This window comes from Camelus dromedarius, chromosome 7 (genome assembly GCF_036321535.1).
Source record: "Camelus dromedarius isolate mCamDro1 chromosome 7, mCamDro1.pat, whole genome shotgun sequence".
NCBI lineage: Eukaryota > Metazoa > Chordata > Mammalia > Artiodactyla > Camelidae > Camelus > Camelus dromedarius.
The window spans coordinates 9,564,097-9,581,999 of NC_087442.1; the positions used below are offsets into that span (position 1 = coordinate 9,564,097).

A 17,903-nucleotide genomic window follows, 5' to 3' on the forward strand; every position below is an offset into this window, starting at 1 on the left:
GTTGAATTTTATTTAAACTATTTGCTTGTATTAAAGAAAGAGAAACTTGCGTTACCTTTGTACTTGGCTGAGTTCAAATTAAGAATTCCAAAAGTTAACTTGAAGAACTACATTTTGGATGTGATGACCAAATGTGAGCCCTCAGAAAGAGTTCAGAGAACTTTTCTAAAATTGAACAAAGTTGGGGAGGTGTGTAGACTCTTTCAGAATACAGGAACTCATTATTTATAATAGTTTACTGAAAACTAGAGCTTCTTAGTAGCAAATGCAGATAGGATTCTTCTCTTTAAGATATCTCAGCGTCTTATGAAGGTTAAACAGAAAAATGTTCACATAAAACATTTTTGTCTTTCTCCCCTCTTGCTAATATTTTATATCAATCTTGTGAAGCATAATCACTTTTTTTTCCTTTAAAAATTATTGGGACAAAGTGACTAGGTTTTTATAAAATTAAGAACAGAGAAAAGTGGAAAGAAAACTTGTGTTCAAATGAAACTTAGAGGAGTTGACAGAGGGAGAAAGGGGTAAGTGAAACAATGTTTGTAATAGGAATGTTTGAAGCCCTGTTCTTTGCATCTTACACATATGATCTCATTAGTCCTCAGAATAACCCAATAAGATAGTACTGTTATGCCCATTTTACATACAAACATGAAACGTATACTCTGTACGCACTGTGAAGTGTATTTTGACTGCTGTTTGGTGGGGTATTCTTAATTATTGGTTGTGTGTGGTTTGTCCCGGTGTCCAATGAAGTAGGCATTATCTATACAGGAAATTCTATCAAGGTGTCTGCATTGAGACCTTTCAGTTCAACTGGACCCTCCCTCATCTACTCTAATTTTGATAGAGATTTTTCTAAGCATATTGACCCCCTTTTATCAATACTTTTTCCGTTTACTCTAAACCATTAGTCAGATACTTATTAGACACTTAATATGTCCCTTCCCCTGGGCTAAAAATGCAACAGAAACAAAGGGCAGGGGTTTTTGCCTTAAAAGAAATGTTATCCTTTTAAAAGATATAATATGAACCCATTTGAGAGATGCAACACAGTAACAAGATGCTCTATTTTGTGGTATAAGTAATTCAAGATTGCAGCCATTAGAAATAAGTATGATCTATGTTAACTGGAATACAGAGGGAGGGTTCATTAAAAGGTAGCATTTGACCTTTGCTTCAAAGCTTCTCTCGGCTAAGGATGGAGAAATAGCCTAAGAAAGACTATAGACAGGGGAACGTGGGCGTCCTGATACGCCACACATTAAGTAGAGTAGCATTTGTCTGAAGTAGTTGGAGCACTCTGCAGTCACTCTGGATTCAGAACATATCTTTCATTATAACCTGTCCTGTTTCCACTGCTTGCTTCTGGGACAAGTATTGTCTTCAGAAGTCATCAGTTAAAATGTCCATATCTTTTGGAGGAGCAAACAGTAGGTTTCTGACAATTTAGTGTGAAAGCATCACCAGGTTATTTTCTCTGACTGCAATAAAAGGGCAGCATAAAGATAGGGTAGGATACATTGGGGGAAAAATCAATACCGAGGTGCTTGGAAAGAAAGGACAAACATCAGTTTCATCAGCTTTATTTTGAAATAGTCTAGTGTTGGGGGTTAATGAGGAGATTGGCCTATCATAGTATTTTACTGTCGCTAACAGCAGTGGGGGTTTCATAAATATTTTTGACTTATAAGTAAACTGGCTTAACGAGTGTTCACAAGGTTTTGTTTTGTTTAAACATGCATCCAGTATTGTTATTAACCTCTTGCTAGGAGAGTAAGCCTACCTCTCATCAAAAGATGCGTGATTTCAGCCTCAATTTACTACTGAGTAGTTTCAAAAACAAAAATCAGATGGAGGTTATTAATTTCAAAACGTAACATTGAAATGTCCCAGCTATGAAAGTATTACACCAAAAATCCTAGTTGTAGGTACTACGTGCAAAATTGTTCCAAATCAGTATGTTCTTAGGTAGATTTCATGAAATGTAAATCCTATGGGTAACTGTGAGGTGTTATTTAAGGGTCTGGTAGAGGAGCTGTAGTCAAGTAAGTTTAGGAAACACTCGCTCAGGGAAATAGGGTTTTTTGCCACAGGCATACCTAGAACACTTAGCCTGCTGGTGTGAGTTGTGATTTACAAGAGGAGGCTCCAAGGAGCATTTGTTCTAATCTTCCCTGACCCGACGAGTAGCGTTCTGTGGAATGCACTTTGGAAAAATGTGGTTCTGACACGATTTGAAACTCTAAAAGCTTTATAGATACGGTATTAATGCATTTTCAAAAGAAAACACAGTCAATCAATCAGTGATAAATAAATATCTGTTAAACCAGTGCACTTGTGTTTTGAATTCTACATTTATATAGACAAACAAAAGTAAATACACAACGACAAGCTCACTGGGAAGACCATTTCTCTTGTGACTACTTTTGGTCATGTGAGCAGTCACAGTATGACAATGTACCAGCACAATAGTCTGTCTGTTGGGAGAGGTAACCTTGTCTCCTGGCAAATGTAGTGTAGATCCTTCCGTTGACTTCTTCCACTACTCTTTCCTGCAGGCAATTTAAATTCCTGTAGTGTTAGCTGATAAATTTTTTTAAGTACTTGGACAAACTAACAAAAGATGGGTTAGCAGAGGTTAGCCTTGTGTTTAATCAGTGTACAGCAGTGTTCATTCATACCGGGTCTAACCTTGTGCAGAGAGTTTAGCTACAATTAGCCACGGGTGGAAGTTCAGCTTTAGCAGCAATTTGATGACTGGTTATTTACTTTATAAACTAGCATTGGCACCTGCTCCTCGAGTCTTTTGCGCTAAGTAGAAAGTCCTTTTGTGTTCTTCCTGTGTTCATTGGCTTTGTGAATGATCTTGTTAAATTGCTATGTATTTTGTGAGACCCACATTAAGAAATCTTTGAATAAAACTTGGCACAGTTATTGGATTTAAGGATTTAAAGATGTAAACAGGATTCAGATGGCTCAATGTTTGGTCTTTTTACACAAGCAAAATCTGGGGTGAGCTTTATCTTTTCTCTCAGTCATGTCCATTTGCAAAGAGGAGGTAAAATACAAAGGGACCGTGATTTCTTACCCCGTCATTAGGTATCTTCTTATGCATATTTTGCTCTAGTTTGGCATTACAGCCTAGGGACGGTGACTGTCATGCTGTTTGTCATTTATGTGCTTATAAGTGTGATTTCCAGCATAGGAGCCAGGCAATGTCTTTGTTTCCTTTCACTGAATTACAATTTCATCCCTTACTGAAGTTGTTAATATGTTAAAAAAAAAAAATTACCATGGTTGGAGAACCAAACTGTCTGTGATTGATTTTTGTTCTGTCTTTACCGTATAGAAATATCTTTGACTTCAAAGAGTTATCTTGGCTCAGAACACAGGACAGAACAGGAAGCCATGCAAAGATTCATGAGAGTAGATGGAAGTCAATGATTAGTGCATGTGCCTCTAGTCGCCATGAATGGCATAAATCTTTAGGGAAGTTCTTTAATGTCAGCTGCACACCTGCCTGCGTCAAATCCCATATAGGCTGGCATATATTATGAACTGAGAAATCTGAGAAATGAACAAAAATGCCTTTTTGTGTCCATTGTAACGGTGTCACATGGACTTGAGGATATAGGAGAAAAGCATAATATTGCTCTCTGTTAACCATACAAAGCTAAATTTGCCTATTTATCCACACAAAGACCACTCACATGTGGCTAAACACCTTTTGAAACAAGAGAAAGAACTGTTCATTGATTGTAGGTTAAGACCTACCTGTCTGTGACTTCTTAGGTCCACAAACTAACTTATTCCCAGATTGAAAATTTCAGGGTCTGTTGAGTCTTAAAATAATGAGGAAGGCAGTGAATATACAGCAAGGCTAGAAAAGAAAGCTTACCGTTGTGTCATTTAAATCAGTGGATTTTGTAACATTTACCCTCTCCCTGGGATAATAAAACTTAACAGGTATACGAGCTTTTTCCTTTGCATTATGATCCAAGCTGAAGAATCTCCTCAGGAAGTTAATATCCATGAGTGGAGAAATCATTCCTCATTTCCTTTACCATCCTTTGTTGGAGTGAGCCAGAGCTCCAAACATGGTCACGTGTTCCGCTGACCACTGCCAGACCATGAAGCAGGCCACAGACAGAGGGAGGAAAGTCTTCAGCTAAACGACAGGAATTAGCTGTAACACACTGAAAATAAGACAGCCCAAGGGCACGAGTCTCTTTGATCAGGAACGAAGAAGTCTGTCTCTAACAGCAGGTCTCCTTGTTGGAGACACCATTACCAGGACAGAGGTAGAGCCATCGGGGCCAGGTGTGTGTCTCTGTCCTTCTCTGTCCTGTGTCCTCAGCCACCCAGTGCCCTGGAGGCTGCAGGTTGCCCGTAACCCCTCTGATACACGTGCTTTCTGATGGGGAACCCTGGAGAATAGCCCTCTCCAGCTGGAATCCGCCAACATGAGAAGTCACCATTGCTTCCTGTTCCTTCGCTGCTGAAGCCAAAGGAATTCTACTGAAATCAAAATTTCTACAATACTCTCTCTCTCTCTCAGTAACTCCTTTGATTATAAAGGCTTTGTTACTGCTGCCAAATTCGTTAAAGTGTGTTATGTTTGGCATCTGTGGACCATAATTCGTATTTAGCATCTGTATCTTCAGAGACAATGACTTCTGTAAAGGAGAGTAGTAGGGAAAAACAAAACCCAGAATTCATGTGGTGAGCTATTTAGTGTAAATCAACTTAGGGAAAAAGTTATACAAAGAAATAAAGGTGGCTCACGGCTTAAACAAACAAACAACCCCCCCCCTTTTTTTTCAAAGGGAGAAGAAAAGCAGAACAAAGTTGTAAAGGCTGCTGAGAAGCGTCCGTATGTGGGAACTCTCACCTAGCTGGCATGGGTTTCAAACCCACCAGCATGTAGCTGTTTGTTAGGGGATCAGAAACTGAAAGTCATTGAGAGACTTAAAAACAAATTAATACCCTTCATTTTTAGAGTAGTTTTACATTTACAGAAAATTGAGCAGATTAGATAGAGAGTTCCCGTGTACCTCCTTTCCTGTTCGCAGTTTCCCCCATTATCTTGCGTTAGTGCAGTACATTTGTTACAAAGAGTCAACAAAAAAAGTGGATTAAGGAAATTCCATAATTTGCATTAGGGTTCATTCCCTGTGTTATACATACGATGTGTTTTGAGAAATGCACAATGCGACGTATTCACCGTTACAGGGTCGTACAGAATAGCTCCACTGCCCTAAAAATTGGTGCCCCACCCATTCTGCCCTCAGGGAGCCTCCTCCTGACCCCTGGGTACCTGCGCCGTGGGCAAGCAAGCCTCTTCCCCTCCCGGGGCGGAGTTGCTTCTGTTCTCCTTCGGTTCCCACACAGGCATCGTTCCTCAGGGAGCCCCTGGCTTACACGCCATTCTCCACTCCCCACACCTGGTCAGGCCTCTGATCTGTCGTCTTTCCTGCTTCCTGGTGCATTGCCTTCCGCGCGCTGATGACAGTTTGCTGTGTACAGTTGTGTAACTCGTCTCCGACTTTAGCTTAGGGGTTCATGAATGGGTAATTGGCTGCATGAAGATGAGAACGACTGCACATCTCACTCCTCAGTCCCATGGCTGCTCCTCAGGCATGTCGCCCATGTCACCAATGACTCACTGAGGCCGGCAGGGTTTACAGTCCCCCCTTTTAAAAAATCTGCCCATTTAGTTTCTATATTCTGACTCCTCTCTGGTGTAAAATAGTGAGAAAATGAGGGCCACTGCACTTTTTCTACCATTTTCCTTACCTGTGCCTTCTGACAGTTATAGCATTACTTTTGTACTGAAATATATAGAAATGTTCTACAACTATAATATGGTTTGTATGATTTTGCTCTAAATTACACTAAAAGAAAACACCAAAGATATAATGATTCAAGAACAAGATTAGTTTTTATTTCACTCCTGAGTTTTTTCCATGGCTGTATCTCGTTATTTCTTGAATTACTGCTTAGAATTATTAGACTATTTTCTCTATATGTTTTTTCTTCAGAAGAGTCTAAGAATTTGTCTTGTATCACTTAATATCTTAAAAAACTTACTTGTTATTTTATGTTTATGAGATTTCAGTGTCGAGTCAATTACCCTTGTCAGTTCATGGCACATTATCACCCCTGGTCCAAGCGAGAATCCTTGTTGATATATATGTAATCCTTGTTGATATATATATAAATGTTTAAATTTAATTAATATATAAATTGATATTAATTAATACAGTAATTTTTAAATACATGTATTTTTAATTTTGTTATTAGAGAAAGTATCTTACTGTGTTTGCATTTATTTTAATTGACATAGATGGGGTTCTGTAATTTACCATGATTCTATTTCCTACTATGCATTATGCTTTTACAATGCACTGGGTTTTCAGTCCACCCACATTTCTCTGTGTGCATCTAATCTGTTCCTTGGTGTATACCTGCATGCATTGCCTGTCTTTTCTTCCAAAGGTGAACACCAAGTTCAAATGTATTTTATATTTTCTTTAAAAATTTTCTTTGTGTATTTAAGCCCTTCGAATTGAATGTATGCCCTCTGATTGAATGTTCAAATAGAAATATATGTATATGAATTGCATAGGCAGTAAGTGTCTGAATGAACTTGTGTTAAATACAAGGACTCATATGTAACCTGGAGAATTGTTTTCCTGAAAAAAAGCAATCTTTTGACAAAAGACAAAGCCTATTCATATGTTGAGGCCTGTATACAGTAGAATAAGTTCTCAGAAACTTACAACATACAGTATAAAAAGCATAGTTATAATAAAAGTGAAACAGCGGTACAAGGAGACGTGGTAATACGTCATATAGTAAGTATAGTTTAAAAAGATACTATATTACAGAATATCTTTTGGCACTTAATTCCTTCAGAGTTATTTGAATTATGAAAGATACCTTTTTTATTCTATTATTCAACGCTTGCATGTCTTGACATTTTCCCTTAAGGACTTGAGGTATCTTTCTACAAAGATTGTATACCCTAAGGATAATGAATAGAGTTGGAGTGGAGAACCATTGTTTTGTGGAAGAGGAGTTCCCAAGTATTTTATTTAAAAGCAAACATTATGACCTTGATTGAGGATTTTAACTTTAACCCTCCTGTAAATTGAAAAATTGAAAATAAGGTAAATTATATCAGTTTTCATTATCAGAATAGAAGAAGCATTCCCGTTTCTCAGAGCAGATCCTTTGTCTCGTGGTAGAGGTACTTCTCACTGAGCATCTTCCAGAGTGGCCATGGGTATAGGAAATGGGTTAACCACTAGCAGGATTGACACTGAATGCTGAAGTTTAGAAGCCCCATCCTCAAATAAAAAGGAGAGATTTTACTTAGGAAACAATGCTGTATTTACATTCAAGCAAGTGTTGGATGAAGACCCTAGAACTCCATATCATTTAGGGCTACACCTTTAGCACGTGGAGTCAGTTTAGTCTTTGGAATTGACAGGTGTAAGCAGGAATCCTGTTTCTGCCCCTTGTTATCTGTGTGCTCCTGGACACATTTAATCTTACAAAACTTCAGTTTTCTGTTATGTAAAAGTAATAATTAACAATTAAAAAACAAAAAGACAGCCTACAGACTGGAAGAAAATAATTGCAAACATTGCTACCAACAAGGGACTAATTTCTAAAGTATACAAACAGCTCCTGCAACTTAATACAAAAAAAGCCAACCCACACAAAAAATGGACAGAAGACCTAAATAAACATTCCTCCGAAGAAGACATACAGATGGCCAACAGGCATATGCAAAGATGCTCAACATCACTAATTTTTAGAGAAATACAAATGAAAACTACAATGAGGTATCACCTCACACCAGTCAGAATGGCCATCATTAATAAGTGTACAAATAATAAATGCTGGAGAAGGTGTGAAGGAAAAGAAACCCTCCTGCACTCTTGGTGGGAATGTAAATTGGTGTAGTCACTGTGGAGAACAGCATGGAGTTCCTTGAAAAACTAAAAGCAGGGTTACCACATGATCCTAAAATCCTACTCTTGGGCATATATTCAGTAAAGATGAAAACTCTAATTTGATGAGATACCTGCACCCCCATGTATCATAGCAGCACTATTTACGACAGCCAGGTCATGGAAGCCACCTACATGTCCATCCACAATTGAATGGATAAAGATGTGGTATAGATATGATAAGATTATATATATACAACGGAACAATACTTAGCCATAACAACGAATAACATAATGCCATTTGCAGCAACACAGATGTACCTAGAAATTATCATACTAAGTGAAATAAGTCAGACAAAGGCAAATATCCTATGATATCACTTATATGTAGAATCTTAAAAAAAACAAAACTTATTTATTAACCAGAAACAGACTCACAGGTACAGAAAACAAACTTATGGTTACCAACGGGTAAAGTGGCGAGGGTGGGAGGGAGGATAAATTAGGAGTTTGAAGTTAACAGACACACACTACTACATATAAAATAGAAAACAAGGGCCTACTGTACAGCACAGGGAACTATATTCAGTATCTTGTGAAAACCTATAATGGAAAAGAATCTGGAAAAAAAATATATCTGTGTGTGTGTATAACTGAGTCACCTGGCTGAATACCTGAAGCTAACACAACATTGTAAATCTACTTTAAAAAAAAACGGTTAAAAAAAAACAAACCCCAATAAGCTATCTTGTAAAATTGTTGCTAGAATTAAGTCAGGTGAAAGTTCCCAGGATTATTCAGCAAGTACTCCATAAATTTGTTGTTAGAATTAAATATAATAAGCTGCTTGGAGTTCCTAGGATGGTACCTGGTACATGGGACCCAGGTCTTCAGTGCACTTTAAGGTCCCTTTCGTTCTTTTCCCGTCTTAATGATCATTCCTTCTCTTCTGCAGGGAAAACACAAATTGTGTGTAGACACTGGACTGGAAGGTGAGTGGTGTGGCCTTATTCCTGTTGGACAGCCATGCAAGCGGGTTACGACGACAGGCCTTAAGTGGAACCTCAGTAAGTAAAACCCTTGCATAAAGGGAGCTTTTTGAAATGATCTTTATTATTATTGTTGTTGTTAATATTATTATTACCATCCCAGTGAGTATGAAGTGGTATCTCATTGTGGGTTTTTTTTTTGCTCTTTCTTGATGACTACTGATGTTGAACGTCGTTTCGTGTGCTTATGGGCCATTTGTATGTTTTCTTTGGAATAATGTCTATTCAGATCTTTTGCATAGATTTTAACTGGGTTATCTGTTCATGCTGAAGTGTAAGATTCCTTCATGTATTCTAGGTAAAAGTCCTTTATCAGATACATGATTTGAAAATACTTTCTCAGAGTCTTCGGCTTATCTTTTCATTTTCTGAAATTTAATTAACAAAATTCATTAATTTAATTTAGTTTTAATGAAGTCCAGTTCTTTTCTTTTATAGATCATACTTTTGATGTTGTACCTAAGAACTCTTTGCTCAACCTTCTTCATGATTTTGTGTGCGTGAAACCTACTTTACTTTTCCAGAGAAGTAGCTATTCTAACTAAAGTGGAGTTCTTTTTGTAGTCAAATGCCTGAGATTTTATAAGATTAGCTATTCCTACTAAATTTTAACAGGTTTTCCCATACTTACTAAGTGTACGAGGTACTAGTCATACTGAAACTGCCAGTTTGAAAAGAACAAAAAATAAGGTGGATCTGTTCATGAAATAAATGCTGATTTAAGAAGAAACCATCAGGCATTGTGAAACGAATCAGCCCCTAGTTAAGAATAACAGTAATTTAATCAAAGAGCTTTGTCAAAGGTACGTTCTCCTGATTGACCAATACCTCTAAGGTCGTACAGAGTAAAATATGGAACCATGTCATTCTTTTATAACATGTGAAACTTTAGGGGTCCCACAAGGAAGTAAATATTTAAAGAAATAAATAAATTGAAGATAAAAAGACATTTTAAAAGGCCTTTCAATGAGCCACTGCTGAAACAATTAGGGAAAACTAGGGATGTTTCAAAGCAAATGTCAGGAAAGCGCATCAGAATTTGAAAAGGACCGGGAGAACAGATCTTCTCCAGCCCATGGAAATCTGACAGGCTTTGAAGCTGGTTAGCTCAAACTGACACCAGCTCCTGCTAGAAGCTGTTTTGGAAATATTTCCAGCCTAAAACAATTGCTGTACTGTCTGGAGTTCCCATTCTTTCTAAGGACCCAATCGAGACTATGGTGAACTTCCTCCTGGATCTGGTAGTGACCTCGTTTTCCAGGGCTGGCACCAAGACAGTTAGCTTCCTTTATCCTTTGGTAACAGCATTGTTCGGTGCTCTTTAGAATATTCTGGGATCCTCCGTGTCCCACAGTAATGCACGCATCCTAATCCTGTGTGATAAAGTTTACTCCAGGAAGGGGCCTTGGGCACGATGTGGCTTTTAATCTGCGTTAATGTTTCAATCCTGCCAAAATACTCTACACTATTACTTATCTATTTACTGCTGGCTTAGACTCTTGAAATAATTACTTTTTTTTCTACAGCTTTGTGAAAATAAGGACTAGCAGTTTCACAGGGTATGGAAAGCAATAGAGCTGGGACACAAAGTATTTCATCAGTGATCTCTGGTAAAGTGCTAATTGTTGGGGTTTTCTGAGTGGTGATGTTACCTCATTAAGAAGTACTAAAGATAACTGTGAAATGCACCATATTGGCTTGAAGAGAAGTGCAGAGATTTTTTTTTTTTCCCGCCGAGAGGCTCCTGCTTTACTCAGTGTCCTTGTAAAAACAGAGTCCTGAGGTCAGTGTCAGTTTGTCCATCACGCCTACAGAGTGACAGGGTGGGGCCGGGCCCAGAAGAGGAGAACAGAGATGCAGTAACTTAGTCAGGGGCTGCTCAGGTCTTGGGTCAAGGAGAATAAGCAAATTTCACAAGGAAAGACGTCAAAACCTTCCCCAGGTGGTCCCGAGCCTGGCATCCTCACTCACCCTGTGATGCCACAAGTTCTAAAAGGGGTCTGATTCACCTGTTTGAATTTGTGATAGTTGACATCACTGTCTTTAAAACAAGTGCCTGTGGTGGTACCCATCGCCCAGATGTGAATCTTCACAAACATTGTTGAGACTTCCTGTATTACCATGTTTTATTTCATAGCAATGTGCTGTGGATACTCTGTGGCATGTGTCTGGCTGAATGCATGTGGGAGTGCAGCAGCTGCATCACACACAAATGCATGCTCACCTGTACTCGGCACGCCATATGGCTCTGACAGTGGTTATACCCGTGCACTCTCATTCCAGGAGTATGTGAGGGCTCCCGCGCTCCATGTCCTCACCCCATTCTTGGTACTGTCAGATTTAATCATTTCTGCCAGTCCAATGAGTGTAGATGACACTTCGTTGTCATCTCTGATTGCCGATGAGGGAAAGCAACTTTTTGGAGTCATTAGCAATGTGAGTTTCCTCTTCTGTGAATTGCTTTTGCCCTTTTAACCTTTGCACTATTCGTTTCTTTCTTATTAATTCTTAGGAGCTCGTCAGATCCTAATGAGCTTCTTCCCAGCTGTACTTTGCCTTTTCCATTTGTTTATGGTGCTTTTGTATGCAGAGAGGTTATTGAGTTAAAGGTAGTCAAATTTATCAGTCTTATTTTTTAAGGTGAATTTTTGTGTCATAAGTCATTTTTCCATTCCCTCTGGTCATAAAGATGTTCTCACATTTTAGTTTTAATGTTTTCTTTTAGGTCTTTTCTTTTACCTGAAATCGATTTTTGTGTATATGAGTTAGGGATCTAATTTTTTTCTTTGCTGATAACCAGTTGCCTTAGCATCATTTATCATCCTTTCTCCAGTGATTTGCGATATACCATAAGTTTTCATATTCATGGGTATATTTCTTGAATCTCTAGTTTCTTCCCTTGACCTACATTCTTCTTCCTGCACTGACACCACACTGCCTTAATTACTGAAGCTTTATAGTAAATACTGAAATGTGGCAAGCTGAGTCTTCTAACCTTGATTTTTTGAAATTTTATGGCTGTTCCTGGTTTTTTTCTCTTCTTCATAAACTTCAGCATTAGCTTGACAAATGTCATAAACACTCAATTCCATTGTAATTTTTATTGTAATCATATTTAATTTATAGATTAATTTGGGGAGAAAAGAACAATTGGGGAAGAAAGTATCTGTATAAAGTTGAGTCTTCCCATCCATAAACATAATTTATCTCTCCATTTACTTGCAACTTTTTAATTGCTTTCAATAATATAAAGATTTTGTTTATTTAATATCCTGTACTTCTTATGTAAGATTTATTTCTTGAAACCTTATATTTTGTGCTGCTATTGTAAATTACATCTTGAAAAAAATTACATTTCCTGAGTTCATCGGTGGTATACAGAGATATACAATTGACTTCGGTATAGTGTATTAATATATTGCTGAATGTTTCCATTGCTTCTAAAAATGGGACTATAGATTCACTTGGGTTTTCTATAAACAGTCATATTTTTGTTAGTCATCAAGCTTGCTTTCTTCATCTGTAACCAATTCAGTTAGACTAACTGAAACAGTACCTTTAAAAAACAAAATGCCAGTTTTTTCCCCTTATGTAACAAAGTACAGTAGTAAGTAGTTACAGGGCAGGGTTTCTGCGATTTCTTCAAACTTTGCCTCAAAACATAAGATGTCTGCTGCAGCTCCAGCCACCATGCTCCCCCGTTCAGCATGAGGAGGGAGAAAAGGGAAGAGAGGGAGATGGGGTAGCAGGTGCAGCAGGAAAACAAGGCATCAGGGATTCCCAGTGTTCCCAGAAGTCTTTCCCGCATCTGATCTTTTGCCTCAGTGCCAGAACTATCAAATAACCATGGAGCTGCAAAGAAGGTTAGAACATGAAATTTTCTGTCTAAGGATGTAATCACCCCAAATAAAACCCAGGTCGTGTCAGTGAGGAAAGAAAGAATGGGGAGAGGGGTATAGCTCAGTGATAGAGTGCATGCCTAGCATGCATGAGGTCCTGGGTTCAAGCCCCAGTACCTCCATGAAATAAATAGATGAATAAACCTAATTACCTTCTCCCCCCCAAAATTAATTAAAATAAATAAATAAAAATTTAAAAATTAAAAAGAAAGAGTGACTAGGAGTCTGCTCTTAGGTCTATCAAAAAATGTCTTTTCTTTGTCCGCCATCTTGATTAACAGTTTAACTACATATATAATAAAAACTTCCTTTTTCTTTCAGCCATACTCTTTGGGATTTCTGTTGTTGCTGTTGATGAATCCACAGTCAGACTAATTATCTGTTCATCATCTGTCTTTAACTCTGTCCACTCTTTAGACATTACGTTTTTCTGTGACACTCTGTAGTGTTACTACAGTATGTTTAAATGCTACTTTTATTTTGTCCTAGTTGGTTTTCCTCAGCTCTGATCATTGGTGTAGTTCATCGATTCTGATACCCTCATTTTTCAGTTAAAGACAAGGCTCAAGTAGTGATTTGCCCAAACTCACGTTATTATGGATTGATGCAGTCAAAATTTGAACTAAAGTCATCAGTGCTATTCTTCCTTGTTTCCAATTAGTAAACAAAAGGCTCTCCATATAAAATAAGTTGATGTTTTTAAAAAATCACTACAATGAACTTGGGATGAAGAGAAAAAGGAAAACCGTAGATAGGAAAGAAAGTGAAGAAGAAAGGAAAGAGGACGTAATGGTAGGAAATTAAAAGTAATTTGGAAGTATCTTCTCTACACTTTTGCATAAGAAAAATATTAAATGGAGTTGCCCTCTACTTGTTCAGGCCTTTGATTCATAACACTCAAATTGAGCTTGAAATTATGCATCCATTGTTCCTTTGAATACATTTTTTCAAAGAATTATAGAAATAAATGACAGAATGGAAAAATTTCATAGCAGTGACTGAAGGAGACTCAAATCTAGCCCAAGTGAAAGAGTTCTGAAAGGAAAAAAAAAATTCTGAGAAAACAGTTTGAAAAGATTCTCCATCTCTATGGAGATGACTTGTAATAAGTGTGTACAGGTACCAAGATTTTCTGCTGGAGTTCTCTGAGGATTTTTAAGTGCCAGCCTAACAAGGGAACAGTTCAGGCATCTATTAAAAAAAACTAAAAAGCTGCACATTCTACTAATGCAGTTTTAGTGAGAACTTTTCTTAATTCTTAATTCTCACTCCATCATGCCTCACAAAGTGTAGTCAGTTGTCATGATTCAACAATAGCCGTGCACACCTAGGTTGTAACCTTTGTGAACTTGTGACACTAGTATGTGAGATGTTTCGTATTATTAAAATGTCTTGGTTATTATTTTAATTATTTCTTTTCTATTCCACTGCTTTAAAAAAAAAATAGTGCTCTGAAACTATGACATCAGTATTTCCTCTCTGACTCAAGGACAGTATCTTTTGTATCTTAGTTCTTTGATAATCAGTGACTGACTTTGAAGCTATTGTTAAAATTTTTACATAAAACACAGGGTTTAGGAGTCAAAGGTGATAAAAAAATAAGAATGACTTTTTAAAAATTAATTATTTTTGCCCCAAGGAAGATGCTAGGTACAGTTTCCCACCCCAAAACCATTTTCTCAAGTTTACAGTTGGTTGAAATGACTGTATTTCATCATATCCAAGATGTCATTGGTTGTAAGATGCATTATTATTTTAGATGCACTGGGGAAAAACTGCTTCTAATTATAATTGCAGAGATGTGAGGGAAATGTACGTGTTAAAACTGATAAAATATCTTAGATCAAATAGCATAGAAATGATCAGACTATACGCATAGACATAACTCTCTTAACCCTCTCATGAAAAATTACAGAAGCCTCTGAAATGGGCGAGAAGTTTCCTGTGTATCTTTCACCGGATTGTTAGGCCTGGTGAGGAGGGGCCTTCAAAGACTGTCTGATTCTGTAGGACACTTAGCCTTCCATGGTCTTTGATTACTTCGCAATTCTATGGGATTAAAAGTTAACTGATAAAGGGCTGATCATAATATATGGGATAACTCAAGTCCGTTGAACTTCTGTGAATACTCCAAGGATTATCACCCTATAGAAACAGCTGATTTTCCATCTATTAGCAAATCTATCTGAGCATTTCTGGTTGTCTAAGTAGGTCTGTCCTTCACTCTAGTCTCCTTTGAACCACTTTTTTACATTGTACTAGTTTTCTTATTAATTAATGACAGATAAAATCTTGGATGTGTTCATTTTATATTTGTATGAGTCATTATTTTACCTTTTTAAAAGTTATTCTTTAAGAAACCAGGTTGTAACCACCCATGATATTTAAAGGATCACAAGCTGTTGCAGTCTTAATAAAAGAAATGGTTTAATGTGTTATTGCACAACACCACTTAACTTCTGGCTATGCACAGTAGGTCAGAGGCAGCCCTGCGACAAAGATCTGATGATGTCTCTTCCACATTTGTATCCTGGAAAAAGTCTCACAAAGGGCTGTCCTTGAACTATGCACTTTGTGTCTAAAAAGGATCATGGCCATGACTGAGCCATTTAAGCCAAAGAAATCTGACTAGATGCTCTTCTAGAAGGCAAGAGTTGATTGTAGTACTAGTAAATTGAGCTGGAAGAGAATGGCATTTTTAAGCATTTTTTAAAAATATAATTCACATGTCATAAAATTCACCCACTTAAAATGTACAATTCCATGGTATTTAGCATATTCATAGATCTGTGCAGCCATTCCCAGTCACATTAAGAACATACTCATGACCTCAAAAAAGAAGCATGAACTCTTCAGCTCCACCCACTGTCCCCTCTTCTGTTTCCCACCATGCACATCCCCTCCAGTCCTAAGCAACCACTAATCTATTCTCTGTCTCTCTAGATTTCCCTATTCTAGACTTTCATATAAACAGAATTATTATATATAACATACGGACTTTGGGGACTAGCTTCTTCCACATAGCATGTTTTCAGGGTCCATCCATGTTGTAGAATTTATCAGTATTTCATTCCTTTTTATGATCAAATAGTCCACTGTATAGTATTCCATCACATTTTGTTTATCTGTTTGTCTACTAGTGGGCATGTGGATTATTTCTACCTTTTGTCTGTTATGAATAATGCTCCTGTAAACATTCTTGTACACATTTCATGTTTTCACTTCTCATGGGTACATGCCTAGCAGTGGAGTTGCCAGGTTGTATGGTAACTTTATGTTTAATCATTGAGGAGCTGCTAAACTGTTTTCTAAAGGCTGCTTTGTTTTAAATCCCCACCAGCAGTGTATGAGAGTTCTGATTTATCTACATCCTTGCTAATGCATATTTTTATCTGACTTTTTGATTTTAGCCATCCTGGTAGGTATGAAGTGGTACCTCATTGTGGTTTTGATTTACATTTCCCTGGTGACTAATGATGTGGAACACATTTTTCAGGTTCTTATTGGCCATTTGTGTACCTTCTGTGGAGATCCTTTGGCCCTTTTATAATTGGGTTATTTTTCTTTTTATTGCTGAGTTGTAGGAGTTCTTTTTATATTTTAGATACAAGTCACTTATCTGATGTAAGATTTAGAAATATTTTATCCCATTCTGTGGGCTTTCTTCTCACTTTCTTAACGGTGTTCTTTGAAGGACAGTCAATTTTTCATTTTGATGGAGTCTTATCTATTTTTTTCTTCTGCTGATTATGTTTTTGGTGTCATGTCTGGAAATTCATTACCAGATCCAATGTCATAAGGATTTAACTTCTTTGTTCTCTTTTCGGAGTGTATAGTTTTTCTCTTACATTTAGATCTTTGATCCCTTTTGAATTAATTTTTGTATATGGTGTGAACTAATGGCCCAAATCAATTTGCTGATTTCTGCAAAGAAGTCAGCTAGGATTCTAATAGGGATTGTGTTGACTCTAGGTCACTTTGAGAAGTACACTTGACCCCTGAACAACACTGGTTTGAGCTGCGCAGGTCCACACATATGCGAAATTTTTTTCGATAAATGTAGCACTATATTTTTGATCTATGATTGGTTGAATTCTTTGACATGGTATCTTGGGGGACTTGAGTACATACAGATTTTGGTATCCATGGCAGGTCCTGGAACCAGTGTCCCCCAGATACTGAGGGACGACTTTAAAGCCATCTCAGCATTGTTCGATTTACCAGCCCATGAATGTGTGATACTTTTAATTTGTTTAGATCAATTTCTTTCAGCAACGTTTTGTCATTTTCATAGTATAAGTTTTGTACTTCCTTTAAATATATTCTTAAGTGTTAAATTGTCTTGATGCTTTTGTAAATGGAATTATTTTCTTAATTTCATTTTTGGATTAGTTATTACAAGCATATAGAAATACAATTGGTTTTTATATCATTTGATCTTGTATCCTGCAACCTTGCTGAATTTATTTGTTAGTACTAATGGTGTTTTAGTGGATTTCTTAGGATTTTCTATATGCAAAATCATGTCATCTGTAAATAGAAATAGTTTTGCTACTTGTTTTCTAATCTGGATGCTTTTTATTTCTTTTTCTGGCTAAATTGTCCCACTTGAACCTGCAGTACAATCTTGAGTATCAGATAGCACTGAAAGTAGCAGAAGTGGACATCCTTGTCCTGTTCTTGCTCATAGGAGGAAAGCATCCAGTCTTTAACGTTAAGTATAATGTTAGCTGTTGGTTTTTCACAAATTTCCTTGATCAGATTGAGGAAATTCTATTCTATTCTATTCCTAGTTTGTTGGGTGTATTTTAATCATTAAAGGGTATTGAACTTTGCTTTTTTTTTTTTTTTTTTGGTCTATTGAGATGATTGTGTGATTTAAAAAAAATCCTATTGATATAATAATATATTACATTAATTGCATTTCAGATGCTAAAGCAAACTTGCGCCCCTGGGGTTAATTCCACCTGGTCATGATGTACAACTCTGTC

The 17,903-nt window shown here is 37.2% G+C and overlaps 1 protein-coding gene across 13 annotated transcripts in view; it reads left to right on the forward strand.

Annotated features, from left to right (window-relative positions):
- Window positions 1-17,903, forward strand: part of TPK1 (thiamin pyrophosphokinase 1) — a 337,072-nt gene that overhangs the window by 225,958 nt on the left and 93,211 nt on the right. For all 13 annotated transcript variants that reach the window (XM_010986883.3, XM_031455545.2, XM_010986891.3 and 10 more), the window contains one exon: window positions 8,920-9,031. In XM_010986883.3, coding sequence (XP_010985185.1) covers window positions 8,920-9,031 — 112 coding nt within the window. The remainder of the gene's footprint in view (window positions 1-8,919; window positions 9,032-17,903) is intronic.